General features: G+C 53.8%; 1 protein-coding gene across 1 annotated transcript in view; it reads left to right on the plus strand.

Moving 5' to 3' along the window:
• Nrxn2 (neurexin 2) overlaps positions 1-25,326 on the plus strand; it is a 102,786-nt gene that overhangs the window by 42,964 nt on the left and 34,496 nt on the right. The window contains 10 exon segments of the mRNA XM_038327354.1: positions 1,925-2,086; positions 3,004-3,442; positions 9,854-10,240; positions 10,434-10,637; positions 16,562-16,588; positions 17,866-17,985; positions 18,344-18,725; positions 19,316-19,506; positions 20,647-20,820; positions 21,138-21,257. Of these exon segments, the coding sequence (XP_038183282.1) occupies positions 1,925-2,086; positions 3,004-3,442; positions 9,854-10,240; positions 10,434-10,637; positions 16,562-16,588; positions 17,866-17,985; positions 18,344-18,725; positions 19,316-19,506; positions 20,647-20,820; positions 21,138-21,257 (2,206 nt within the window).

Below are 25,326 nucleotides of genomic sequence, written 5' to 3' on the forward strand. Positions count from 1 at the left end.
TGGGCGCAGGAACTGATTGGCCGCCCAGTTCAGTCTTTTAGGACAGCAGCAGGGGACATGGAGGAAGAGAATGAGTGCAGTCATTGCACTAGGGAGACCCCCCTCACCTGCCTCACCTTCCCTGACTACCCCTACCCCTTTATTCTGAATCCCTTCTTCCTCTCTCCGGTTCCCCTCTACCCAGTCTAATCTCTAACCTCGTTTGCATGGTTTTTTGTGACTAACCTCTCTGACCCCTCCCCTTTCTACCCAAACCCCATTTCTTAGCTTCAGGACAAGGTGGAGGGGGAGAAGAAATAAATGATCATGACCAATCCCCCCTCAAACAAGAATCAAAAGTATTCAGACTGCCCCCTCCCCAAACACCTGTCTCCTCCTGTCCTTGACCCAGCTCTTCTAGCACAAGGTTTGATGGTTCCCAGGAGGTAGCTTCTTAAGTCTGCTCTCTGCTTAGCCCCCACCTCTTCACCACGAGGTACCAACCAAGCACGAGGGGGGCTTTTGGGTTCCCCATCTTAGGATTTCCACCCCATCCTCCCAACAACAGAATACTGAAGACCAGCAGCTGGAAGGTGGCCTGTGCTACAGATCGGAGCAGGGGACATCACAGCCTGTGACTGGCAGGTCCTTACTCCAATACCTTACCTATAAAAGGGGTACTTTAGAACCATATTTGGGGAACAAGAAGGGCTCTAAGCTGCAGCCTATGGAAGTGCGGGATGGGGCTGACAAAGGCCAGGTCCTTAGTGGCCCCTTGACTCAGCCACAGTCTCCTAGAGAGAGGCTTGTATTACCACTGCTATTGGCTCCTCTCCTTCAACCTTGCAGTGGGTGAAGCCTCCTACTGCTCCTCTGGGGCACTTAACTCTTCAGAGACCAGGTGAACGTTTGCTGAGTAGGGGAATCAGAGCTGCCTTCCCCATCCCAGTGACCAGGACCTCTTCAAACACCAGCCTCAGCCCTGCTTTTGACATCTTGCTTTCTGGATGAATTTCCACCTTGGGGATGGTGTTTCCTTAGGTTCACCCTGGCTTCATTGTTCTTAGGGGTAGCACAACAAGAGAAGGATGAGGTTGTGAGCTGGGAAATAGTATAGGGCCACTTTCTTCTTTGAAAGAAAGACAGTGACTCACCTAGGTGTGATATCTCAACACACGAGAGGATGAGGCATGAGGATTACCACAAGTTCAAGGCCAGTTTAGGTTTTATAGACTAGGTTATGTTTTTTTAAACCTAAGTTTTAGACTAGTTTAAGTTTTTCTAAAAAAATGACCCAAAATATCAGGGTACCATAGGACTTGAGTGGCAGAGGTAGGAGCCAGCCCTGACAGATATCAGCCAATTCCTGTCCTGAGACTTGCAGGCATACCTGGACCTTTTTCCTCTCTACTGTCTCAGCTGCCTCTCCAGCTGAGGCTGCAAGAGCACAGTGCCCAGACAGAAGGGCTGCAAATGAGTCTCAGCATTGCTACCCAGGAAAGGACAGGTAGGAAGGGGAAGGAAGGGCTCTTCCTTAGAAAGAGGCCCGGAGCTCATGCGTGCCCACAGTTCTCTGCTGAGGGTGTAGCTTGCTTTGCCCCACATCTCACAGTGGGGCCCTCTCTGAGGCCTCCTCCCTGGAATCGCTTCTTGAGCCCATCATGGCGAGCGCTCTGTGCCACCCTCAGGGTCCCACTGCAGGCTGGGCCATGGGCCATGGGTCATGCAGGGCAGGCCTAAGCCTACACTGAAACCATCAAATCTGTGCTGCTTCCTCTTTCTCCTTCCCACTTCCACCCCCACTGTTCCGCCTCCAAGACAAGCAGACATAAAAATGGGGGTCCCCTCCCCCACTGCCCCCTGGTTCCTCCCTTGCCCGCCTGTGGCTTGTCCCAGGGTGTTGATGTCGGTTGTCTCCTGTCTCTCCTCCCCTTGGGCTGGGCAGGTGACCATCTCGGTGGACGGCATCCTGACCACCACAGGCTACACACAGGAGGATTACACCATGCTGGGCTCTGATGACTTCTTCTACATTGGGGGCAGCCCCAACACAGCCGACCTGCCTGGCTCACCTGTCAGCAACAACTTCATGGGCTGCCTCAAGGACGTGAGTAGGGGCTTAGCAGGGCTACAGTTGACCAGTCTGCCATGGGACTTAGTCTGACCTGGCCAGCTACCCCTGACTTCTATTCCTTGTGAGTCCACGGTGGGATTGTAACCCTCCATTGAAGCCTAAAGCCATTTACACAAGTCCAGAGGGGTCAAACTTTTTGTTTCTTTTGGCCTCAGAACTCCCTTCGTCTCTGAGGACCTTCAGAGCTGTGGTGCTCAGGGGAGGCTGGTGGGCACGAAGCCTGAGGCTAAGCCTAACCTCAGTCACGTGTCTTTCACTCATGGCTCTGTTGTCTTGACCAAGTCACTTGACCTCATGAGTTGCCTGATCTGTAGACAAAAGGTTGGTTTCTACTTTGGTCTTTGGCAGAACACGGGAGAATGTTACTGTCCACTGGAAGACAGCCAGCAGGGACTGGGACAGACGGCAGCTCAGCTGACAGGGCACCTGCCTGGCACCATCAGGTCCATGCACTCTCTCAGAACCGCATCGGCTGAGCACGGTGCACATCTATAGTCCCCACACATGGGAGGTAGAGGCAGGAAGACAAATTCGAGGTCATCCTCAGCGAGGCAGTGAGTTTGAAGTCATCTTGAGCCACTTGAGACCTTGTCTCAGAAAACAGCAATAGACAGTAGCAACAGTTGCCCCCCTTTTCACTGTGAGTGACCGTTGAGTTGGACCCAGGAACTCACAGAAGAAGCTGCTTGGCCAGCGTGGGGCTGGAAGACAGGACAGGCAGCAAGAAGAAGGTGTAACTCGAGAACAGGAGCCTGGGCCTTGTGGACTGATGGCTCTGAGTGTGGAGCCATGAGCATGGGTGACAGCCCATGGCTGCTAGGGAGAGAGGGCCCTTAGCCAGACCCAAGGCTGCTTCTGCTTCTTTACCCAGACTCCTCTCGTCTTTCCAGGTGGTCTACAAGAACAACGACTTCAAGCTGGAGCTGTCCCGCCTGGCTAAGGAAGGGGACCCGAAGATGAAGCTGCAGGGGGATTTGTCTTTTCGTTGTGAGGATGTGGCTGCCCTGGACCCTGTGACCTTTGAGAGTCCTGAGGCCTTTGTCGCACTGCCCCGCTGGAGCGCCAAGCGCACTGGCTCCATCTCCTTGGACTTCCGAACCACTGAGCCCAATGGGTTGCTGCTCTTCAGCCAGGGCCGGCGGGCTGGGGTCGGGGTAGGCAGCCACAGCTCTGCCCAGAGGGCTGACTACTTTGCCATGGAGCTGTTGGACGGTTACCTCTATCTTCTGCTGGACATGGGCTCTGGGGGCATCAAGCTGCGGGCTTCCAGCCGCAAGGTCAATGACGGCGAATGGTGCCACGTGGACTTCCAGAGGGATGGACGCAAAGGTCAGGAGGCCTCTGGTCCCTCCCTCCCTTCCCTTGGTCACTCTTTTATACCTGCCCAGCCTCTCAAGCTTTCATTTCCTGCTCCTAGTCTCCTCTCCCAGTCCTTTGAACCTTCCGTCACTGCCCTGAGCTGGCAGAAGGCACAGGGCCACTCTTCCTTATTTCTTTTTTTTTTTTGGTTTTTCGAGACAGGGTTTCTCTGTAGCTTTGGAGCCTGTCCTGGAACTAGCTCTTGTAGACCAGGCTGGCCTCGAACTCACAGAGATCCACCTGCCTCTGCCTCCCAAGTGCTGGGATTAAAGGCATGCGCCACCACCGCCCGGCTCTTCCTTATTTCTTAAAGGAACAATTACCCAAGGGTCGTTGTAGATGGGAAAGAGCACATCTAAAAACACTAGCATAGCACCTAACAGAGATGTTCCATGTCTTGAAGGAAATAACTCTCAAAGCCAGGAGTGGTGACTCATACCTGCAATCCCAGCACTCAGGAGACAAAGGCAGGAGCGTCGTAAGTTTGAGGCCAGTTTGAACTATATAGTGAGATCCAGACCAGCCAGGGCTGCATAGTCAAAACAAAACAAAGAAAGTAGCTTTCCGGCCATGGCTCCTTTTTTATCCAGAGCCTTATTTCTTTAGCTTATCAGGAAACAGCTATCCCCCACTGTCTGAGAGGATTGCTCCTAGGACCCCCAAAGACATCAGGATCCACTATGCTCCAACTCGGTACAAAAGGTGGTGTAGCATTGCATATCACCTGTACATGTCCTTCTGGGTAACTTATGTGTTCTCTCAAGTCCTCAACATACCTGATAGAAGGTAGACCCTGGGGCTCAGCTGCTGGAGTGCTTGCCTACCATTCGTGAAGCCTGGGTTCCATCCCCAGCGCCCCATTAACCAGGCATGGTGGTGCTTGCCCACAATCCCAGTACTGAGGAGGTAGAGGCAGGAAGATCAAGAGTTCAAGGGTACCCTCAACTGTGTAAGGAATTTGGGGCTAGCCTTGGCTGGAGAGAGAAAGAGAGGGAGAGAGAGAAAATATAAATGCTATATAATAGTTACATAGTAGTTTTGTGATGGTCTTCGTTATGTTGTTTGATGAATAAGAACAGCAGTCTCCGTATGTGTTTAGTTCAGACAGTTCTTCCCTTAAATATTTCCATCCATGTTGGGTTGGATGAATGCAGAGCCTGAGAACACTGCAGCTGCCTGGTTCTCTGAGAACTAACTGTGGCTGACAGACTATTCACCTCATTCTGGCCGTCAGAGACGCAGTGACTAGGCCACCATACCTGCCTGGCCACGAGAGTCCCAGATCAAGGGGACAGCTGGCTGGGCTGTACCTAGCCAGGCCTGACTCTGCTTAGCTTCTGGGGCCGAATGGCGCAGGATGTATGCTGAGTGGTGTGGCTGTGGACCACGCTTCAAAGATTCTGTTGTTGTAGTGCCCTCTCCTCCGTCCTTCCTGTTCAGCCTCCCTCTCCTGGTCAGGCGCTTGTTGGTTGTCTGCTAATTCTGGTGTGCTCGTCTCCATCTCGTTGAACCTAAGTAAGAGAATTGAGACAAATGAGGCCTGACACATTATCTAATTTAAGAGCTTATCAACGTCAGCTAAATTTTCACATTCCTGCAGCTGTCACCACTGCTGACCTGAGAGTCAGGTGGAGTGACCGCGTCTGCTCACAGAGAGGAGGGGACTGCTGGGCTCCCAGAAGTGAGGCCTTGCTCCCCATTCCTCTTCCCTCACCAGAGAAAGCCGTGAGAGAGGACGCTAGCCCCTGCTCTGCCCTCATGACAGTGGCGGTGGCTCTTCACTGACAGCCTCTAGTGGTCCCCACAGGTGGGCAGTCATCCTCGGGCTGGACAGCTATCCAGGAGCTTGGGGAAGCTGCCTAAAAACAGCTTAGACTGTCCCCCGTTTTCCTGTGTCCCCATACCCAAGGGTTGGCATTGAACCCAGGGCCTGCTGCGTCCCCACACCCCAGGGTTGGCATCGAACCCAGGGCCTGCTCCTGCTGAGACACACCCCAGACTCCTTTTTCCTGTTTTTATATGTTTTCTAATTGTGTCTTTGTGCCACAGCATGTGTGCGGAGGTCAGGGGACATTTTGGGGAGCTGGTTCTGGCCTTACACCTTGTTGAGAAAGGTTCTCTCTTGTTTCTGCTGCCTCCCAGCATACCCAGGCGAGCTGGCATCTGGGTGACTGTCTCCACCCCTCATCGCACCATAGAAGTGCTGCGACCTTGGTCACAAGCAACCACATCTTTATGTGTGTTCACGGGATCCAGCGTGGGCTGTCAACCTTGCCTCGCAAGTGCCTCCTACGCTCATCTGTTCCCCGGTTGTCTCACTTTTGGTTCTTTTTAGTTTGTTTCTGACACTGGTAAATTGCATATCACAGTCCTAATCGTTAATCGTGATTGGGACATTGATTCCACTCATGTTGCTGCGCAGCCCTCACCACCATCCAGGTGCAGATTTTTCATCTTCCCAAGCTGAAATCGTCTCTGTTAAACATAAGCTCTCCTCCCCCCTCTCCTGCCTCTGGCCACCATCTATCTGTTGGAATCTGATGACTCTGAGACTTTAGATTAATGAAGTCACATGGTATTTCTCTTTCCTCCTCTTTTCCATTTTTACGTGTTTATGTCCATGCTTGCATGTGTATTGGGGCACGTGTATGTGGGTGCACATGCCTGTGGAGATCCAAGGCTGATGTCAGGAATCATCTATCTTCTTTAATGAAGTAGGGTCTCTCAATCAAACCCTAAGCTCACAAATATGTCCAGCCAGCTTGCTCTGGGGATCCCATGCCTCTGCCTTCCAAGGCTGAAATTACAGGTGGGCCACCACACCCACTTGGCATTTATGTGGGTTTCTGGGGATTTGAACTCTGGGCCTCATACATGAGGAGCAAGCACATTAAGCACTGAGCCATCTCCCCAGCTCCCTTCTTTTGCCTATCTACCTTTCTTCCTTCCGACCCAGGGGCTTTATCTATCCCAGGCTGACTTTGAATCAAGATCCTGCTACCTTAGCCTCCAGAGTGCTGGGATGTACCACCGTATCCGACTTGTGTCTTCTCGTGTCTGGCTGTTTCAATGGGTACAGTGTCTTTTGGGGTTCACCAGTATTGTAGTGTGAGTCAGACTCCCTTCTTCTGAATTCTGAGTAACATCCCAGAGCCGTGCTCACATCCAGTTTGTCTGTTCTTCCGTCAATGAATGAGTCAGTATTATGCTCGTGTTTTGTATTTGGAGTGACTGGAGCAGAGGCCAGAGCACACACCAGTCTCCTCTCCAGAGCTGTCTGCTCTGCTGAACACCTCTCTTCTTAGCCTTTCTTTCCTGCCCTCTTCTCCTCACGTTCAGTTCTTGCTGAGATTCCAGCAGACAAAGCATGGGTTACAGGAGGCTCTGCTGATTCTGGGCGATCCTGTTAGGGTTCAGCAGGTAGAAGCTTTTACTGCTCAGGTCTGATGGCCCGAGTTTGTTCCCCAGGTTCCTCAGTAGAAGGGGAGAACTGACTCCTGAATATCATTCTCTGTCCTCCACATCACATACACATCACATCACACACACAGCACACACACATACATCACAATGCACACACAACACATGCATATACATCACAGCGCACACAGCCATCACAACACACATATATCACAACACATAAAACACATACATCACAACACACATACATCACAACACACACAACATACACACACATCACAGCACACACATTCATCACAACACACACATACAACATACACATATATCACAACACACATCACAACACACACATACACCTCACCACACACACACACAAGCTTTAGGGGCTGGAGAGAGTCAACCTGCTGCTCTTTCAGAGGATGAGAGCTCAGTTCCCAGACCACACCAGAAGGCTCACAACCACTTGTAACTCCAGATCCAGGGGATCCCACACCTTCTTCTGCCTCTGTAGGCAGGTGCACACATGTACACATGCATAATAAATAATAAATAATTCCTTAAACAGCAGTGACTTGGAGCTGGGGAGGTGGCTCAGCAATGAATGGCATGTTTTGTTTTAGCAGAAGACCTGGGTTTTCCGGGTCCCCAGCACATGGCGGCTCACATCCCTACACACATACAGGCACACACATGGTGGCTCACATCCCCACACACATGCAGACACACACATGGCGGCTCACGTCCCTACACACATGCAGGCACACACATATACACAAGATAAAAGTAAATAAATCTTAAAAACAAAAGACTTTATAAGAAGCCTGGCATGGTAGTGCACACACCTTTAAGCCCAGCACTTGGGAGGCAGAGGCAGGTGGTTCTCTGTGAGTTCGAGGCCAGCCTGGTCTACAGAGTGAGTCCTAGGACAGCTAGAGCTGTTACACAGAGAAACCCTATGGGGGGGGTGAAGACTTTACAAGGGAGCCCGGGAGATGGGTAGGGTGTTGAAGAAGGGACTGGCTTCTAGTAGGAGCTGCATCTGCAAAGAAGGCTTCGACTTTGCTCCTCGAGTTCCTTCGACTCTGCTCATATCTGACTTCTCCTCCACCCCCTCCCTTTCAAGATGCCCACTGTACTCATGTCTAAGAGGCCCAGTGGCTCCTTATCACTCCTAAACCTTGCTAGGAGCTTTGCTTTTATTTTTTTTACACAGGATGGCACTGTGTAGCCATCCTCAAACACGTGGCAGTCATCCTGCCTCTGCCTCCTGAGTATTGGGATCATAGGTGTGAACTGCCATACCTGGTGCCACTGCTGCCCTGACCCCTTCCTCCTTTCTTTTCAGAGTTTGTCCTTGAAAAGGAAAACACGGGATAAAAAAAATACAGGGCTTTCAGGCTTAGTGGCGCTTGCCTTTAATCCTAGCATTCAGGAGATAGAGGTAGGTGGAGCTCAGTGAGTTCAAGGCCAGCTTTGTCTACAGAGCAAGTTACAAGCAGCCAGTGCTACACAGTAATCATATCACACACACATATACACACACACCATATACTCACACACATACCACACACATACATGTACATACCACACACACCACACACAAACCACATACACACCACACACACACCACACACACACCACACACATACCACACACACATTCACACATACACCACACACACATCATATACTCACACACACACACACACCACACACACATCATATACTCACACACATACCACACACACATCACATATACCACACACACACCACAGACACACACATACTACACACATACCATACACACACACCACACAGATACCACACCACACACACACACACACACACACACACACACAGAGATTGATCAGTGGTTAAGAGTGTGTACTGCTCTTGTAGAAGATCCAAGTTTGTTTCCTGGCATGCCCCCTCCCCCCAATTGGCTGGCTCACTCACAATTGCCTATACCTCCAGTTCCTGGAGACCTGATGATCCTTGCTGGCTTCTGTGTGTACCTGAACTCACAGGAACATACTCTCACACAGTCATACACATGCATGCATAATTTAAAACAAATCTTCAGAGCAGGCATCCTAGCACTAGAAGGAGGGGGAAGAGACAGGTAGATATCTGTAAGGTTAAGGCTGCCCTAGTCTACATAGTGAGTTCTAGGCCAACCAGAGTTATATAGTAAGATCCTATGTCAAGAAAAAAATCTTTAGCAAGTATTAACAAGCTGGGCACAATGGTACATGCCTATGATTGCAGCACTTGGGAGTTGAGTCAGGCGGATCAGAGGTTCAAGGTCGTCTTTGGTGACATAAAGTCATTCTGGACTGCATGATACCCTGATTAAAAAGTCAAAACCAAATAAAATCCTGAACCAGAACAAATGAATAAGCACACACACACACACACACACACACACACATGGGGTTGCTAGACATAGTGACACACATCTGTAATTCAACCCTCTGTAGGCGGAAGCACGAAGATTTCCTAAGTTCTATTCTATATATAGGAATCTGGTCTATAGAAGGAGCTCCAGGGTAGCTAGGGCTACATAAACAAGTCTCTGTCTTACAACCCTCCCCTACACACACGGAGATTCAATTATCACAGTCTCCTCCAGGATCTCTGGTCTGAGCGATCTGACCTGGTTAGGCCACAGGAGTTTGGATGTATGTGCCGCGTGGATAGTTTGGAGGTCTCTTGTAGGTGGTGAGAAGGATCTGGACAGAGGTCTACAGCCCACTGTGGCTGGGTGGGGTCTGGGACTGGCTCTCAAGCTCCTGGGCTTGAGGACTACAGTTAGGTAGTTTGCACAGAGGGTAAGTGAGGCCAGACCCCAGGGACAAGGGTCATGCTCCTGAGCCCACTGGGTGCAGGATGGAGGGGGCCTCAGTAGTGAAACTGACTCGACTTCCCTCCCCACTGAGGCTCACTCTCCGTTGGTCCCCAGGCTCCATCTCCGTGAACAGCCGCAGCACGCCATTCTTGGCTACAGGAGAGAGCGAGGTCCTGGACCTGGAGAGTGAGCTATACCTGGGCGGCCTTCCTGAGGGTGGCCGGGTGGACCTGCCGCTGCCTCCTGAGGTGTGGACAGCTGCTCTGCGGGCTGGCTATGTGGGCTGTGTTCGAGACCTCTTCATAGATGGACGGAGTCGAGATCTCCGGGGCCTGGCAGAGGCCCAGGGGGCTGCAGGTGTTGCCCCCTTCTGCTCTCGGGAGACGCTGAAGCAGTGTGCGTCAGCCCCCTGTCGAAATGGAGGCGTCTGTCGAGAAGGCTGGAACCGGTTCGTCTGTGACTGCGTCGGGACCGGCTTTCTGGGTCGGGTCTGTGAGAGAGGTGAGGCTGGGCTTGGTCTCGTATGTCCTGAGTCCGAAGGAACCCACTTTCCATCATTGTGCTGCACCCCTCTTCAGAGCACCCCTCAGGCCAGCCCAGACTTCTCTCCCGGTAATGACTCTTGTTTTCTCTCTCTCTTCCCTTTCCATTTTTTCCCCGTTTCTTTGGCCTCTGTTCTCCACCCCCGGGGCAGAGGCCACTGTCCTAAGTTATGATGGCTCCATGTACATGAAGATCATGCTGCCCAATGCCATGCACACGGAGGCTGAGGATGTGTCCCTGCGTTTCATGTCCCAGAGGGCCTATGGACTCATGATGGCCACCACCTCCAGGGAGTCAGCTGACACACTGCGCCTCGAGCTGGACGGGGGGCAGGCGAAGCTCACCGTCAACCTCGGTAACCACCCCAGTCCTCTGCTGGCCTCTCCCCAGCCTGCCTCTGACCTACACTCCCCTCTGTCTGGAGAAGCTGGTGGTGGCACCAGCCAGAGGTGACCCTAGCAGTTTGCAAATAGGTAGCAGCAACCTGAATCTGAGCCTCTGAGGGCTGTGTCTCTGTTCAGACCCAGAACACAGCCACATACACCTGTTAGGATGCATCTGAGTGTGATAACTGTCCCCTCAAGTCACTTCTATGGAGTGTTGGTGGCATCTGTCCTGCACGCACAAGATGGCACACACTCATTCTTGTCTTGCTCATTCACGGGCTTCTTCATTACAGAATTACTTGTTGACACCTGCTAGGTACAATCCCGCGCTCAGCTCAGCCCAGTGGCAGATATGAGGACAGCAAACAGCTGGCCTGGCAGACAGCCACACTTAGCCGCTCTGCTTAGATCATACTGTCTCTGGGATGCAGTGTGCAGGTTCCTGTGTGCACTCTGGACACAAGAACATGCTACCTCACACTTGTCGTGCAGTTTATGTCCCATGTAGGTCCCCTTGGTGTTCTGGGAAGACACCAGCTCACCAGGCAGGCACTGTAGACCAGGCCAGCCTCAAACTCACAGAGATCCACCTGCTCTGCCTCCTGAGTGCTAAGATTAAAGGTGTAATGGCTGGGGAGGTGCCTGTGTCAAACCCAGGCCACAGGAAGTGTAGAGTTTTGGGTGGGGGTTTTCAGCTTGCTGGCTCTTTCCACCAGACTACTCACTGTCTCTGCTCTTGCCCATGGGTGAGAACAGGGTCTACACATCCCTGTTGCTCCTTGGGGCACAGAGAGCATGCTCAGGTTATCTGTTAGATTATCACGGGCCTTGGTGTTTGTGGTCACGGTGGAGGGAGAAGGCAGAGTTACTCGTTTGGCTGGTTTCTGAGGGACGTCTTATGAGGACCAGCTATTTGCCAGGTCAGGATCCAGAGCGAGGAGGCCACCTCACAAACTACAGTGCAGGGCACCCTGAGCGAAGAGGCCCTACGGTGTTCGGGCTGCTGGCGCAGCTGTCCACTGCATACTGTGGAAGTGCCACACCCAAGGACAGCCCTGTAGAAGCCTTCAATGCCCTAAGTCTAATCAGAGCACCATGAGTTCTGGTAATGGGGAGAAGGGGGACTCTCTAGAACATCAGAGCTTTGACACCTACACGGATTCTCATCTTAACCTTGCTCTCTGAAGCATCTTTGGGGTAGATTGTGGACTTTGGAGGCCTTGTTTAGATACTTGTGTTGACACCTCATTGCTCACCTTGACTCTCAGGTCAAGGATGGCTGGAAGTCTGGAGAGTTACCAGGGTCTCACGCTGGTTTGAGGCAGTACCTACAGCCCTGTTCTGACCTACGTGACCGGAAACACAACAGCCCTTTCCCCAGAGCTATTCCCTTGGCGCTGTTCTAGAGGGGAGGTCCTGTCCAGGGCCCCATGTGTCATTCTGCCTCCTTCAGTCTCCCTGGACTGGTTACATGCATGTGGTCTCACATGGCTAAGTGCTTGCCTTTGCTCTGTTTGGTGGGACCAAGCAGGGGAAGCCTGTGGTCTTCATCCTCAGAAAGAAGACAGATGCTCTGATTTCCTTGGACTGTTCTTGATTCTCTGGGAAGAAGCTGGAGTTTCTTTAGATGAGAGATGACATCCTTGGTCAGCAAATCTTGTCTTGGTGGGCCCTTGGGACCTAACCCTTGGGATTTAACCTTTTTCCTACAGGCTTACCTTTCTGTCTGTGTCTCATGAATCTCAGAAGTCAGAACAAGATCCAGAGAGATCTAGACTGAATGTCCCAGACTGATGACACCACCAGCCTGCGCCCTGTCCCCATCTACAGAAACACGGGTGCTGAGAGCTAATCTCTAGCAGCCAAAGCTGAGACCAAACACTTGGTGCAGACACATCTGTCTGCAGATTCCTCTTGAGCACACAGAGGTGTGTAAGCACCAAAGACACTCCAGTGTGGCACCTCAGCTTGGGCGGGGGACCCAAGATGGGGCCAGGTGCCATGACTTGCACATAGTGTCCCCAGTCCAGCCCAGCCCCGAATTCTATATTCCCCATCCTGTGACCACCTAGGGCCTGCTGGGCTCCAGACAGGCAGCAGCAGCGAGATCATCGTTCTGGGCCCAACTCACTGCTAAGGAACGAGAGGTTTGTTGCCTATGTGTAGGCACTAGAGACGTAGCGGTCTCTGTCCAGCTGCCCAGCCTGGAACTGAGATGGAGAGTTCTGGGCTGGGGGTCAGAAGACCAGGGTCCAACCCTGGAATCTTTGGAGAGCTCTGGCCTGGGGGCCAGAAGACCAGGATCCAACCCTGGAATCTTTGGAGAGCTCTGGGATGGGGGTCAGAAGACCCAGGGTCCAACCCTGGAATCTTTCGTTGCTGGGTAAGTTAATTTCCCTCCCCAAGCCTGCTCTTTTCCTGTTAAAAACAGGGCTAAGAATCTTCCCCCAAGCGCCCGAGGCATCAGCTTGGTGGGTAAAATGCTTGCCTTGCAAGCGTAAGGACCGAATTTAATCTCCAGAAGGGGAAGCAGAGACAGGAAGATCCTTGGAGCTTACTGGCCAGCTAGCCTAGCCTGGCTGGTAAACTCCAGATCACAGTGAGAGACTGTCTCAAAAATCAAGGTAGACGGTTTCCAAGGGATGGACACCTGAGGGTGAGCTCGGTTTGGCCTCCAGATCTACTCCAGTGTGGCACTTCAGGCTGGGAGAAGAACCCAAGTTGGAGCCAGGTGCAAGGCTTGCTTCTACATGGCATCACCAGTACAGACTAGCTCTGAATTCTTTATTCCCATCCTGTGACCCACCCAGGGCCTGCTGGGCTCTAGACAGGAACAGCAGCGAGGTCAAAGTTCTGGGCTGGTCTTGCTGCTAAGGAACTAGAGGTTTGGTCTCTGATTTGTGGTCTGTAGAGAGAGAGGCCAGAAGTTCAGAGGCAGTCAGTCAGTCACACAGTTCAGTCTGCCGGGCATAGACACTCAGAGGTGGTCTTGAAGAAAGAGCAAAGGTACCAGAGCAGGCCCTGGTAGAAGGGGCCTTCCTCTGACATGGACACTCTGACCACTGGGCTCTTCTTCCCTAGTGCCCTCCTGGCCTTCTCAGATTTCCCCTTGCTCCTAAGTTCTCACTGGCTTTGCCCTCTTGAGCTCTGCTCATATTTTAAGTCAGCAGGAAAACACATGACACCCCAGAGCCCTTTAACTCCTGGGGCCATGGAAGAGCCCACGCCTTCCTACCCAGGGGCTGGGAGCCTGAGGGGAGAAGACACCAGGGCCAAGTGATACTGCTCTGTGCAAACCTCTTGTGAGGAAAGGCTGCGGTTTTTGAAATTCCTTGCATGGAGCTGGGGGCTGGATGTCTTCATGCCACTTCCCAGCCCCAGAAGTGAGTTAGACCAAGCCAGGGGACTGTGTTCTTTCCATTCATTTCGTTCTCGGTGGGCAGTTTTCTCCCCATCCACCCCATCCCATCCATGTTCACGCCGTCACCCTGATCTTGGTTCTGGCATCCGTGTACCCATCCATTCTCTGCTCCTGGAGCACTGGCAGCTGACTAATGGGTTACTGGTTATCACTCTCTGAACAGCATTTTGGGGAATGTGTATGGAAGAGCTGCTTTCTCCAGCCCGCTCTCCCTGCTTTCTTTGGGGAGGGGCCTGGCCTCCCTGGATACCCATCTTCAAGGGGGCTTCTGAGGGGAATCACTGCAGGGTAGGCTGAATTGTCACCTCTTCTCTGGACAGATGGACACCCTGACACTCCTGGTATATCCTCTCCTTGGGATGGGAAAGTCAAGCGTTTTGCTTGGCCCTGTTCCTTTATAGGAGACTGACCTGCCCTTCCAGCCCTCTTTTTTCTTTTTTGGACCCTTCATCGGTGAAGACTCTGCTGGCTTGGAGAGAGCCCCTGGGACCTGAAACCAGGGCCTGGCACCCTCCCCTCCAATCCTGACCCTCCCTCTGTTCCTGGTTCTTCCTCTTCTCTCTCCGTCCTTACTCAGCCTCCTTCCCCTCACTGTGACCCCTCACTTCCTCTTGTCTCTGTCCCTTGGTGCCCAGGCTGTGGCTCAGGGTCCCTGCTGCTCCTCCCACTCTGCTGTGGTTGACAACGCGTGTGGAGCTCAGCTGTACTGCCTGAGGGGCTCATGACCTGCAGAGCCACGGGGGGGCTGTTTACCACCACTGCAGAAACCTTCCCTGGCCCAAGGGATGCAGCTGCATCCTGGGCTGTCGGGCACCTGGGCAGAACTTGTTCATGGAGAACCCACAGGAGGCCAGGGCATCACTCTTAACTAGGGTTAGAGATTGTCCCCTGGAAGGCCAGGGACATGCCCTCAGCCTGCCCCAGACTCTCAGCACTGAGGAAGGGAAGGCCAGGCTTCGAGAGATCTGCCTGAAGTCACACAGTGAGTCTGTTTAGGACTGAGGTGAGGACCTAGCTCCCCTGACTCATAGCCCTAGACAGTCCCGTCACTCCAGCCTGGCCAGTGCCCACTAAGGGCACACTAGAACTTCAAGTGACCCAGGGCTCTTGGGGGCCTGGGATGTTGGCTCTGTGTAGCACAAATACTAATTAATCTTAATAATAAAAACCCAAAGTCAGATATTGGGGTAAATGCTGAAAGATCAGAGAGGAGAAGGAGCCAGCCACTAGACAGATTTTTTTTAAACCTCTATTGAGTCCTCAGACCAAAGGGGGCAAAATCCTGTCTCCATGAATCCTCAGACTGAATAGGCTGGGCTCCTGTCTCCTGCCACCTCTCTGTGGCCAGCTGTATCCCTCCTGTCTCCACTTTCCTAGTGCTGGGATTTAAGGTGTGAGCCATCACTGCCTGGCTTTGTTTCTCTTTGAGACTGGATCAAGCCTGTGCAGCCCAGGGTGGCTTTGAACTCACAGAGATCAGTCTGTCTCTGCCTTCTGAGTTCTGCGATTTAAGGTGTATGCCACCACTGCCTGGCCTCTATGGCTAACTAGTGACTAGCTTTGCACTCTGATTTTCTGTCACGCTTTATTTGTTAGATTACAAACAAAATATCACCACAGCTTTGTGTAAACCTGGGTTTTCTAACCATAAGAGACCTTTCCAGACTTGAAACTGGGGACAGCAATGCCAGGCCAAGGGTAGGATTGAGGACCTTGCTCGCCAGTGACTTGCACTGGGCCTAGAAGTCACATTTTGCAGATCTTGGCATCCCTCTCTGAGGCCTTGACTCCTCCTTAAGGAAACCGACAAAACACTTGTTCTTCGGGGTGGAGGAGTACGTTGACCCCTAGTGGAAGCTCGGTGCCCCCAGGGCAGGGGGTAGATGGAAGGAAGGTTCCTGTAGGGGTGGTGCCAGCCACTGGGGCTTTGGGAGGTCTATGGCCTTTAGGAAGAGGGCTCTGGGGCAGACCCCTCTTTTGAGCTTAGAGATTGAGGAGTGACTTGTCACACCTGAGCTCTAAGCAGGGTGTCATCCCAGAGCAGGGGATGCAGGGACCCTGGCCTGCCCTACCCATCTCTGTCCCAGGGATTGGGTAGATGTGGGGTCGGCCAAGCCCTCATCCCCTGGCAAGCCCCTGTACGGCTGGGATTCCCGAGGTGCCCGTCTCCCTCAGACATGAGAGGCCTGGGCCTCTCAAAAGGGGCACACAAGCCCTCTTCCTACCACCTGACTGCCCTACCTCTTGACTTTGGGGAGAGTTAAAGCCCTCTTGGGGGCAGGAAGGACAAGGGTCCAACTGAGGAAGGGGAAAGGGCACCTGGGCACGCGTGGTCCCCAGAAAGTGGCCCTGGAGGGAACCCCCCGCCTGCAGAAACCCCTCCCTGTGAAGGATGTAAAAAAAAAAAAACCAAAAAACCTTGTTTTGCCTTTTTTTCTCCCTCCCCCTCTGCCCACCCCATGGCCCCCCCAGACTGCCTGCGCGTCGGCTGCGCACCTAGTAAGTGGCTTCCCTCTTCTTCTGCAGAGACCCAAAGGGTCTGGGACACTGGGCATTGGGATTTAGGGAGAAAGGGATGAGTGGGGGGATAGTTTCATTACTGGTTTGTGAGGCCAGGTGTGTGGGGAGGGGAGCAGGCATGGGGTTGAGAAGGGGAATTATGGAGGCAGGATGGATACAACGAAGCAGAATCAGGGAGAGGTAGTTGGTGAGGATGCTTATGGATTTTGGGAAAGGGAGGGCCAGGACACCTTGTCTCCCAAGTCAGCAGCAGGAGGCAGAAATCTGGAGCTGGGTGGCATCTGCTGCAAGATTACACAAAGCCTGGAGACACAATGATGCATCTCCATCAGTGACCACAAGGGGGCAGGCGAGGTACATGGGAAAGATGATTTGGGCATGCCAGGAGCCTCAAAGCCTAGTCTTTACTGCCCAAGTATACAAGGTTCCTGACACTCAAGAGTTGCCAGTGAGGGCTGTGAGCAGGGAATCAGAAGGTCAGCATAGGTCTGGGTCTCTCTGCCCTGATCTAGGTGCTCAGTCTCAGAGAGTCTCTGCACACTGTGCCTTGCAGTCAGATTATGGAAGTTGCAAGCAGAGAGTTCGTGTGCTCATTGCCCCTTGTTTTATGTGGTTGTGGCACAGTGTGTGCACGCACCTGAGGCCTTTTAATGCCAGCACCCTGAGCCCCAGGCAGACTGAGCCCTAGGGACCCAGGGGTAGCTCGGAGGTGCTACAAAGTCCAGCAGCATCTGAGAGATGTGTACGTTTATTGACAACCTCACCGTCAATACGTGGTCAGTTTCCAAGGACCAGAACCTGGCTGTGGCTTTGCAGGCTCTCTGAGTGCTGAGTAGGGGAGAGCAGTTCCAGGGCGCGGAGTTAAACAGGAGCTTGCAGCGAAGTGACAGTGGGGCCAAGCTGGCTTGTGCATGCGGGGATGTGGGGGTGTGGGCGCCCCTCCATTGGAAAGTGTTAGGGCTGAGAACCCAGCTGCTAGCGTTACACACTGTAGGTCCTCAGGAGACCAGGGGAAGGCGTGTCTGTGGCCAGCGCCACCATTGGTGTCATAGTCTACACAACTGGCATCCTTTGCAGTCGTACAAAATGACGGGACTGGGTTTGTGACCCCAGGTGGATAAGATCTCCCTGCATGCACTCCAGGTGTGAGGGGAGGGGCATACACGTTGACGTGAGCTGGAATGTGCACATGTGCAGGTGGGCTCCTTGTCTGTGACCATGTGCCAGCCACGCTCACTCCCCCCTTGGTGCTGCAGGTAAAGGCCCCGAGACACTCTTTGCGGGGCACAAGCTGAACGACAATGAGTGGCACACAGTGAGGGTGGTGCGGCGTGGCAAGAGCCTGCAGCTGTCTGTGGACAACGTGACCGTGGAGGGTAGGTGGCCCCGACCCAGGGTGGCACACTTATTTCTAGTGACCTGTGCTTGGTTTCTAACCTCTGGCTGGGTTGTTACTCCTAGGGAAGTAATTGTTATGGGTCTGGACCCCAGGGACCATTTCAGCTTCCTACATGCAGACTCTTTGGGGAAGTTTATTGGCCTTCCACGGACTCCTGCAGCTTCTCCCGGCGTGGTGGGACATTAGCACTGGCCCCGGACATCTACTGATGTTGCTTGCTGTGGTTCCGTGTCAAGGAGATGATGCTTCTGGGAACACAAGGCCCAATCCCAGAGGTGACTCCTTGTTTGTGCACTGAGTTTCTCTCCCTCATATTGGTCTTCTGTCCTGAACAGGACAGATGGCGGGAGCCCACACTCGGCTGGAGTTCCACAACATTGAGACGGGCATCATGACAGAGCGGCGGTTCATCTCTGTGGTGCCCTCCAACTTCATCGGGCACCTGAGTGGGCTGGTGTTCAATGGTCAGCCCTACATGGACCAATGCAAAGACGGGGACATCACCTACTGTGAGCTTAATGCTCGTTTTGGTCTGCGTGCCATCGTGGCTGATCCTGTCACCTTCAAGAGTCGTAGCAGCTACCTGGCTTTGGCTACGCTGCAGGCTTACGCCTCCATGCACCTCTTCTTCCAGTTCAAGACCACAGCCCCCGATGGGCTTCTGCTGTTCAACTCAGGCAACGGCAATGACTTCATTGTCATCGAGCTGGTCAAGGGGTGAGGGGCTGGGCGTTGTGGTGATGTCCCCTTGCTGGCTCAGATACAGCTCCCCTGACCATTGGGAATCTTCAAGGCACCTAGATCTAAGGGCAAGACTCACATCCCTAGTCATCAGCTGGGAGGGCTCTTCCTCAGCCAAGATGGAGAAACTGAACCCTGATGCCAGGCTGCTGGCTCCTCAGATGCTTCCTTGCCTGGGTTCCCGGTTACATCTCTTCTCTGCCCACTGCCTTCTCTATGGCAGAAGTGAGCCCAGTCCTCTTGCCCTGAAAGACTGCACCCTTCAAGCAGCTCTGACTCTGCTTTCGGGTGACCCCTACTGAATCACTCAAACCCCCCTCCTGTTTGGTCCTCTTAGGTCCCAAGAGCAAGTGCTTCTGTGACCCCCCCCCTCCCCGCCCTCATCCTCCAGGGACAAGACTTCATGCCACAGCCTTTTAATGGCACTGTTTATGTTCCTTCCTGTGGCATCTCTTCCTCCATTTCTCCTTCCCAGGTCCCCAGATCCCCCGCCAGCAGTAGCGCATTCTTCCTGGCATCTCAGCGGTCCCCACCTGATCTAGTGTTTCCTCCCTGTTGTGGGGCAGGTACATCCACTACGTGTTTGACCTGGGGAACGGCCCGTCCTTGATGAAGGGAAACTCAGACAAACCGGTCAATGACAACCAGTGGCACAATGTGGTGGTGTCCAGGGACCCAGGCAACGTGCACACGCTGAAGATTGACTCCCGCACTGTCACGCAGCACTCCAATGGTGCCCGAAATCTGGATCTTAAAGGTGGGGCTGGAGCCTCTGGAGAAGGCCAGACTTAGCCCAGCTCCCCTTCTCCAGCAAGATCACCCCCCCCCCGTGAGGGGTCAAGGCTGTTTCTCTTTCCTCTTCCCCAACCCTCTTTCCTGTTCTCTACTGTGTCTGACTGATGTTTCTCACCTGGGTCTCACTGGGCTCTGCAGCTGTCTCAGATGGAACACTGGGAAGGCTGTTTCTCACCGGGGTCCCACCTTCTCCAATGACTCTATGGTAGTCATTGAAGTAGCCATTGCCAGCCGTCAGAGTAGGAGGCTGAGAGGAAGAGGAGAAGAGAGAAGGGGAAAGGGAGACAGCAGACTGGGCAATGGAACAGGAGACATGAGGCCTGCAGCAGTTCCAGAGCCAGCTGGGATCCATGCTGCCTTCTTGCACATGCCTACAGCATCCCTTAGCCCCACAGGGTCCCATGTGTGTCCATGTAACCTGGACTGTCAAAACTTAGGGAAGATCTTCAGAGACCAATGAATTTACCTCCTGAATCCCCAGATCCACTAGCTTGCACGACAGTGCTGCAAATTCTCCTTGCTCCCAGGAGAGGGCGATGTGGTACAGAGAATCGGAAGTGGCAGTCGACCCAGGGACGAGTCTTCGGATAGGATGCCCAGGGCTGCTGAAGCCAAGCTAGACACTGGTCAGGACTTCCCTTAGAGTCCATGTGGGACGTTAGGCATCCCCGGGGAAGACTTCTTCCCAGAGCCCAGTCGTCAGGAGGATTTCAGAGGGGTGAAGGCCGCTGAGTGGGGAAAGGCTGCGGTTCTGGGAAACAGTCTTTGGGATGGGGGAGCGGGGGTGGAAGTGATGTAGGGCTGCGCATCCATGAAAGGCCCTGATTACAGGACGGAACTGGAATCCTATGTGTGGGAGAGAGCATGGAGTGGGTCCCTCCAGCTGCCCCCACCCCCACTGCCGCAGGCATCTGAGCTCCTGAGAGAGGGGAGCAGACAGATGGCAGAGGGAAGGGAAGGTGGAGAGTCTGCAGGTTGTTGTATTTGTTAGGGATACCGGGAGCCTTCCAGATGTCTGGTAGGACCCCACGGTGGGATGCCAGCATCCCGGAAGGGGAATAAAGTTCAGGATAGCAGGGTGTTGACAGCACTCCCTTTGCAGGGGAGTTGTACATCGGTGGCCTGAGCAAGAATATGTTCAGCAACCTGCCCAAGCTGGTGGCCTCTCGGGATGGCTTTCAGGGCTGCCTGGCCTCTGTGGACCTCAACGGGCGCCTCCCAGACCTCATTGCTGATGCCCTGCACCGCATCGGGCAGGTGGAGAGAGGCTGTGATGGTGAGTATGTGCCAGAGTGGTGGAGCCCCAGGGCTTCTCAGGATTGCAGAAGCCTGTCCCAGGAACTCTGGGACAAAGAGGACAGGGAAGGGCCAAGTCACACACTCTCCCTGTTGTCTTCAGCCCTGGCCTCTAGTCCCAAACCTAGCAGTCTTTGAATGTCCCTGTTCCTATCCCGTCCCAGCACCGTGTTCGGTATCTGGCCATTCTAGTTTGGTGGACCAAGGACAGAGACTCTCTGCCTGGCTGTGGAACTTCTGCAGCCCCTGGGGACGTTGGCTGAGCCCAGGGCATTTCTCCTTCGTGCTCCTTCCCAGGCCCCAGTACCACCTGCACCGAAGAGTCTTGTGCCAACCAGGGCGTCTGTCTGCAGCAGTGGGATGGCTTTACCTGTGACTGTACCATGACTTCCTATGGAGGCCCTGTCTGCAATGACCGTGAGTGCCCGCAGGGCTGGGCCCTGGGAGTTCCCATCCCTGTCCCCAGCCACAGGACCCGCCTGGGAGGAAGGAGAGAGGGATTTTGATTCCTTCTGCTCCATCCCACAGAGCCCACAGGGGCTTGCTAGTGGCTGCTGCCCCTCACTACTGCCTGAGTCTCTAGAGCCATCTATCGACAGGTGGCCTGTCCTGGTTCTGAGACGGCACATCATCGGATTTTCTTAGACACAGGCTCTCTATTCTCTCTTTCTCTCCCTAACTCAAGAATCCCAGCTGCAGGTTGTCCCTTTGAGCCACAAGGTCAGTCCCTAGTGTCCTCCCTTGCTAGCTTGCATATTGGTGAGGCCCCTCCCCAGAGATAGCAGCTTTGGCAGCATTTTCTAGTCCCCAGTGGTTGGTGGCCATCAGCTGGTTACAGCTTGGCAGAGGGAGGACAGCTGGGCCAGACATGGGGGTATAGTGGGGGGTGCGGAGGCTTTGACCTTTCTGATGATTGGGGATGGGTGGGCAGCAAAGCAAAGTGACATCAGAAGAGACCACCCCCCCGCCCCATGCACACATGAGAGGATAAAGCTTCCCTGCTCTTCAAACACAAAGTGCAAGTGAGCCAACCCAGGGCCTGGAAATGCCTGGAGGTAGTTCCAGCAGTCCTAGGTGAGACCTCCTGCCTGTCCTCTCACCTCTCGTCTGGACCTGCATCATCTGATGGAGCCCTGAGTCATTCCAGGGGATGAGGCTCTTGGGTGGCCGTGGGCTTGTCCTTTGATAAAATGTCCAGCCCCTCTCCCCCTCTCATTTACTTATTCTCAGGTGTGGTCAGCCATCCCAGCTTTGTCCCTGGGTGTGGTCAGCCATCCCAGCTTTGTCTCCCAGGCGGTTCATCTGACCTGCTGTGCTCTGTGCTTCCCTAAACCTCCCAGCCAGCTCAGGACCACCTCAGCCCTGCTGTGTGTTCTGCTTGGCCTTAGTCGACATAGACCTGCTCACTGTAACCCTCCCCACTGGCAGTCCCGTGCCACCTGCAAAGGCAAAACCATCCCATTTGATCCTACACCAAGCCTCCAGTCCCGGGGGGCGGGGGCGGGGTCAGGGGTTGAGCTTCACTAGAACCTGGGATCCCTTGACTATGATGGTTACTCCTGCTGCACTCGGGATTCTGGGAATGGTGGTGATACCCATGTTGGTTTTTCTTGCTTAGGATATAGGCAATCTGGTCTAAGTATGACTGTTCACGTTCACTATTGTGCTTCAGGAAGGGGCCGAGAGCTGGAGGCAGGATGTGTGTCTAGAGAATTGGTCCATCTTTGGGGTGGGAGGAGAGAGCTCTCTACGTTTTAGGCTGGTGGGCCCGGCCTCAGCCTGGGAAGTGCCATCATTCCAAGCACCCAGCTGTGTCTGGTGGCACAGTCTGTGCAAAGCTGTGGAGCTAAAGAAAAAGGTGGGTGAAGTCTGGAGCCCCCAAAGGGCTTAGTGTTGTTCTGAAGGAGCCAGTGCTAGCTGGAGCTCCTCTGAGGTCTCTCCTACTATAAGGGGGAGCAAGAAACTGGGTGGAGGAGTGTCAATCATGCCCCCTTTCCTCCAGGGCCTCTCCTCTGGGGTTTCGCCCATAGGGGAGCCCTGTACAGCTGCACACTGTCACACAGAAACAAGTAAAGACATTGGCTATGTGTGAAGAGAGTTGGGGAGGGTGGACAAGGTGGCAGGGAAGAACTGGCCCTCTGAGGGTGTTTGGAGCTGTCTCAATGGAGGGAGACTAGGAAGAAGAGAGGCCTGACCTTCAGGACAGCCTCTTCCCACCTTTTACCTTGGTTCTTCCATTTGCATCATGAGGGGTTTGTGGGGCTTGGGGAAGCTCTCAAGAGTCAACTGTGTCAGAGCAGCAGCAGAAAGATCAGCTGGAGAAGCAAGTAGAGAGAGGAATCAGGACTGTTGGATGGAGGAAGGAGGGAATGTGCACACCAGAGCCCTGGGCTCCTGCTGTCGGAGGCAGCCTCCTGCCTTTCCCAGGCTGTCTCTCACCGTGGCTGCTTCTCCATCTCTCCTCATCTCTGCAACCTCTATTGATCTCTTGCACACCTCTGTCTCTCTCTTCTCTCTTCCCCTCTGTGTCTCTGTCTCCCCTCACACCCCAGTATCACTCTCTCCAGTTCCCACTCACCAATATTGATCGGCCTCTAGGCGGTTTCCCTTCCTCTCCTCTGGCCACCACCACCAGCTCCTCCCTCTCTCCCTCTGGGGCCATAAATTTTCTGCCTGCTTGGAGCTGTGTCAGTCTGTGCTCCAGAGCCAGGGGCTCAAGGATGGGAGGGACATTGGGGACCCCACCCCACTCTCTCTCTTCCTTTGTGTGGCTAAGCCATCACTTGAAAACTCCTCTTGGGTAGCCCAAGAGCTGGTCTCCACTTTTGAAGGGCATGGTGTATGTGGGTCGCTGCCCCCCATCTAATAAACTGGGGGGAATGGCTGCAGCGGTAGAGGTGCTGTCCTGATCCCTCCCGTCCTTCCTCCTCCTTCCTTCCTTCCCTCCTTCCCTCCTTCCCTCCTTCCCTCCTTCCCTCCCTCCCTGTCTTTCTATCTCAGAAACAGAGTCTCAATATGTACCCCAGGCTGGACTCCAGCTTGTGGCAGTTTTTCTGCACCAGCCCAACAAAGTGCTGGAATTCTAGACATTAGACCCCAACCAGGCTTGTCCTGCACCCATGAGCTCAGGGATCACCATGACAATTTTGCACCAAAATGGAATCTAGAATCAATAGTAGGAGCCCCTCTCCCCTCCCCCTCCTCTTCTATTCACCTTCCCTTTCTGCTCACCTGTCCCACTCCTCAGTCCTGGTCCCCTGTGCCTCCTCCCCTCTTCCTCCTCTGCTTCCTGCACTGCACCCTCTCCCTTGTCCAAGCAGAATGATGTGAGTGCGAAGGCTGCATCCCAATGAGAGGAAGGGATTTTATCTGTATGTATCTCTGGGGCCGTGACAAACACTTTCTAACCCACCCCCAAGTTTGGAGAGCAGATCCCAGTGTAGGGTGTAAGGATGCCTCCCAAGAGAGAAATGGTTTCTTCAGCTGGATGTAAATGGACCCACAAGGTTTTGTCCTTCCGGACTACTGTCCTGGAGAACCCTGGGGAGCTAGGGACTGAGACTGAGGGAGGAGGAGAAGTCGGGAGGAGAGGAGGGGGCTTTGGAGGAAAGGAGGAGGGCCTTGTGCAGGGATAGGCAAACACCTTGACAGGCAGGTGTGTGTGTGTGTGTGTGTGTGTGTGTGTGTGTGTGACTATCCAGTGCCTTTGGGGCTTTGGATAGGTTGTTTCTAGGAGTATGGATGACTGTCTCAGAGGGTGAGTTCCAAGGAGGTTGGGAGTGTATGTTGGCCATTCATTGCCTATAATCAAGCATGTATGTGTGTGGGCACATATGCCTCTGTAAGCATTTGGTATGCCAGATTCTGATCACACACATGCACATATGTGTCTGAGCTGTGTGGCTCTCGGCACACTGGTGCTTATAGGGATGTGTGGGTGTATTCATACCCAAGCCTGTCCACAACCCAGCGTGCACATGTGTTCCAAAAGGTGTTTAAGAGCGCTGTGGCCACATCTCTGCTTGCTGGACCAGCAAGCACTTTTGGGGCTCGTCCAGATGGGGGGAAAGGGGAGGGGGAAGGGAGAAGGAAGATAGCTGCTTCTCTTGCAAGCCTCAGTCCTGTTCAATTATTCAGCAGGGCCCCTTCTCCAGGAGGGGGGCGGCGATGGTGGTGATGGTGATGGTGGAAAGCGCGCTCCCGAGCGCGGGGGAGGGGTGGGGCGCGTGCATTGGAGAGGCGAGCGCCGAGCGGGCTAGCCAGGTGCCACGCAGTGGAGCTGCCCAGCGCCGCCCGCAGATCGGGAGCCGCTCGGGTCCCTACGCCCTGCCCCCCCTCCTCCTGCGTTTCCCCTCCCCTCCCTTCCTTCCCTCTGTCCCTCCCTCCCTTTCTCCGTCCCTCCCTCCCTCTCCCTTCTAGCCCTCTCAGCCTCTGCAGCAACACTCCGCTGCCTCCTCCATCTCTCCGCCGGAATCTCGCAGGCTCG

The sequence above is a fragment of the Arvicola amphibius genome, chromosome 1 (genome assembly GCF_903992535.2).
Source record: "Arvicola amphibius chromosome 1, mArvAmp1.2, whole genome shotgun sequence".
NCBI classification, from domain to species: Eukaryota; Metazoa; Chordata; class Mammalia; order Rodentia; family Cricetidae; genus Arvicola; species Arvicola amphibius.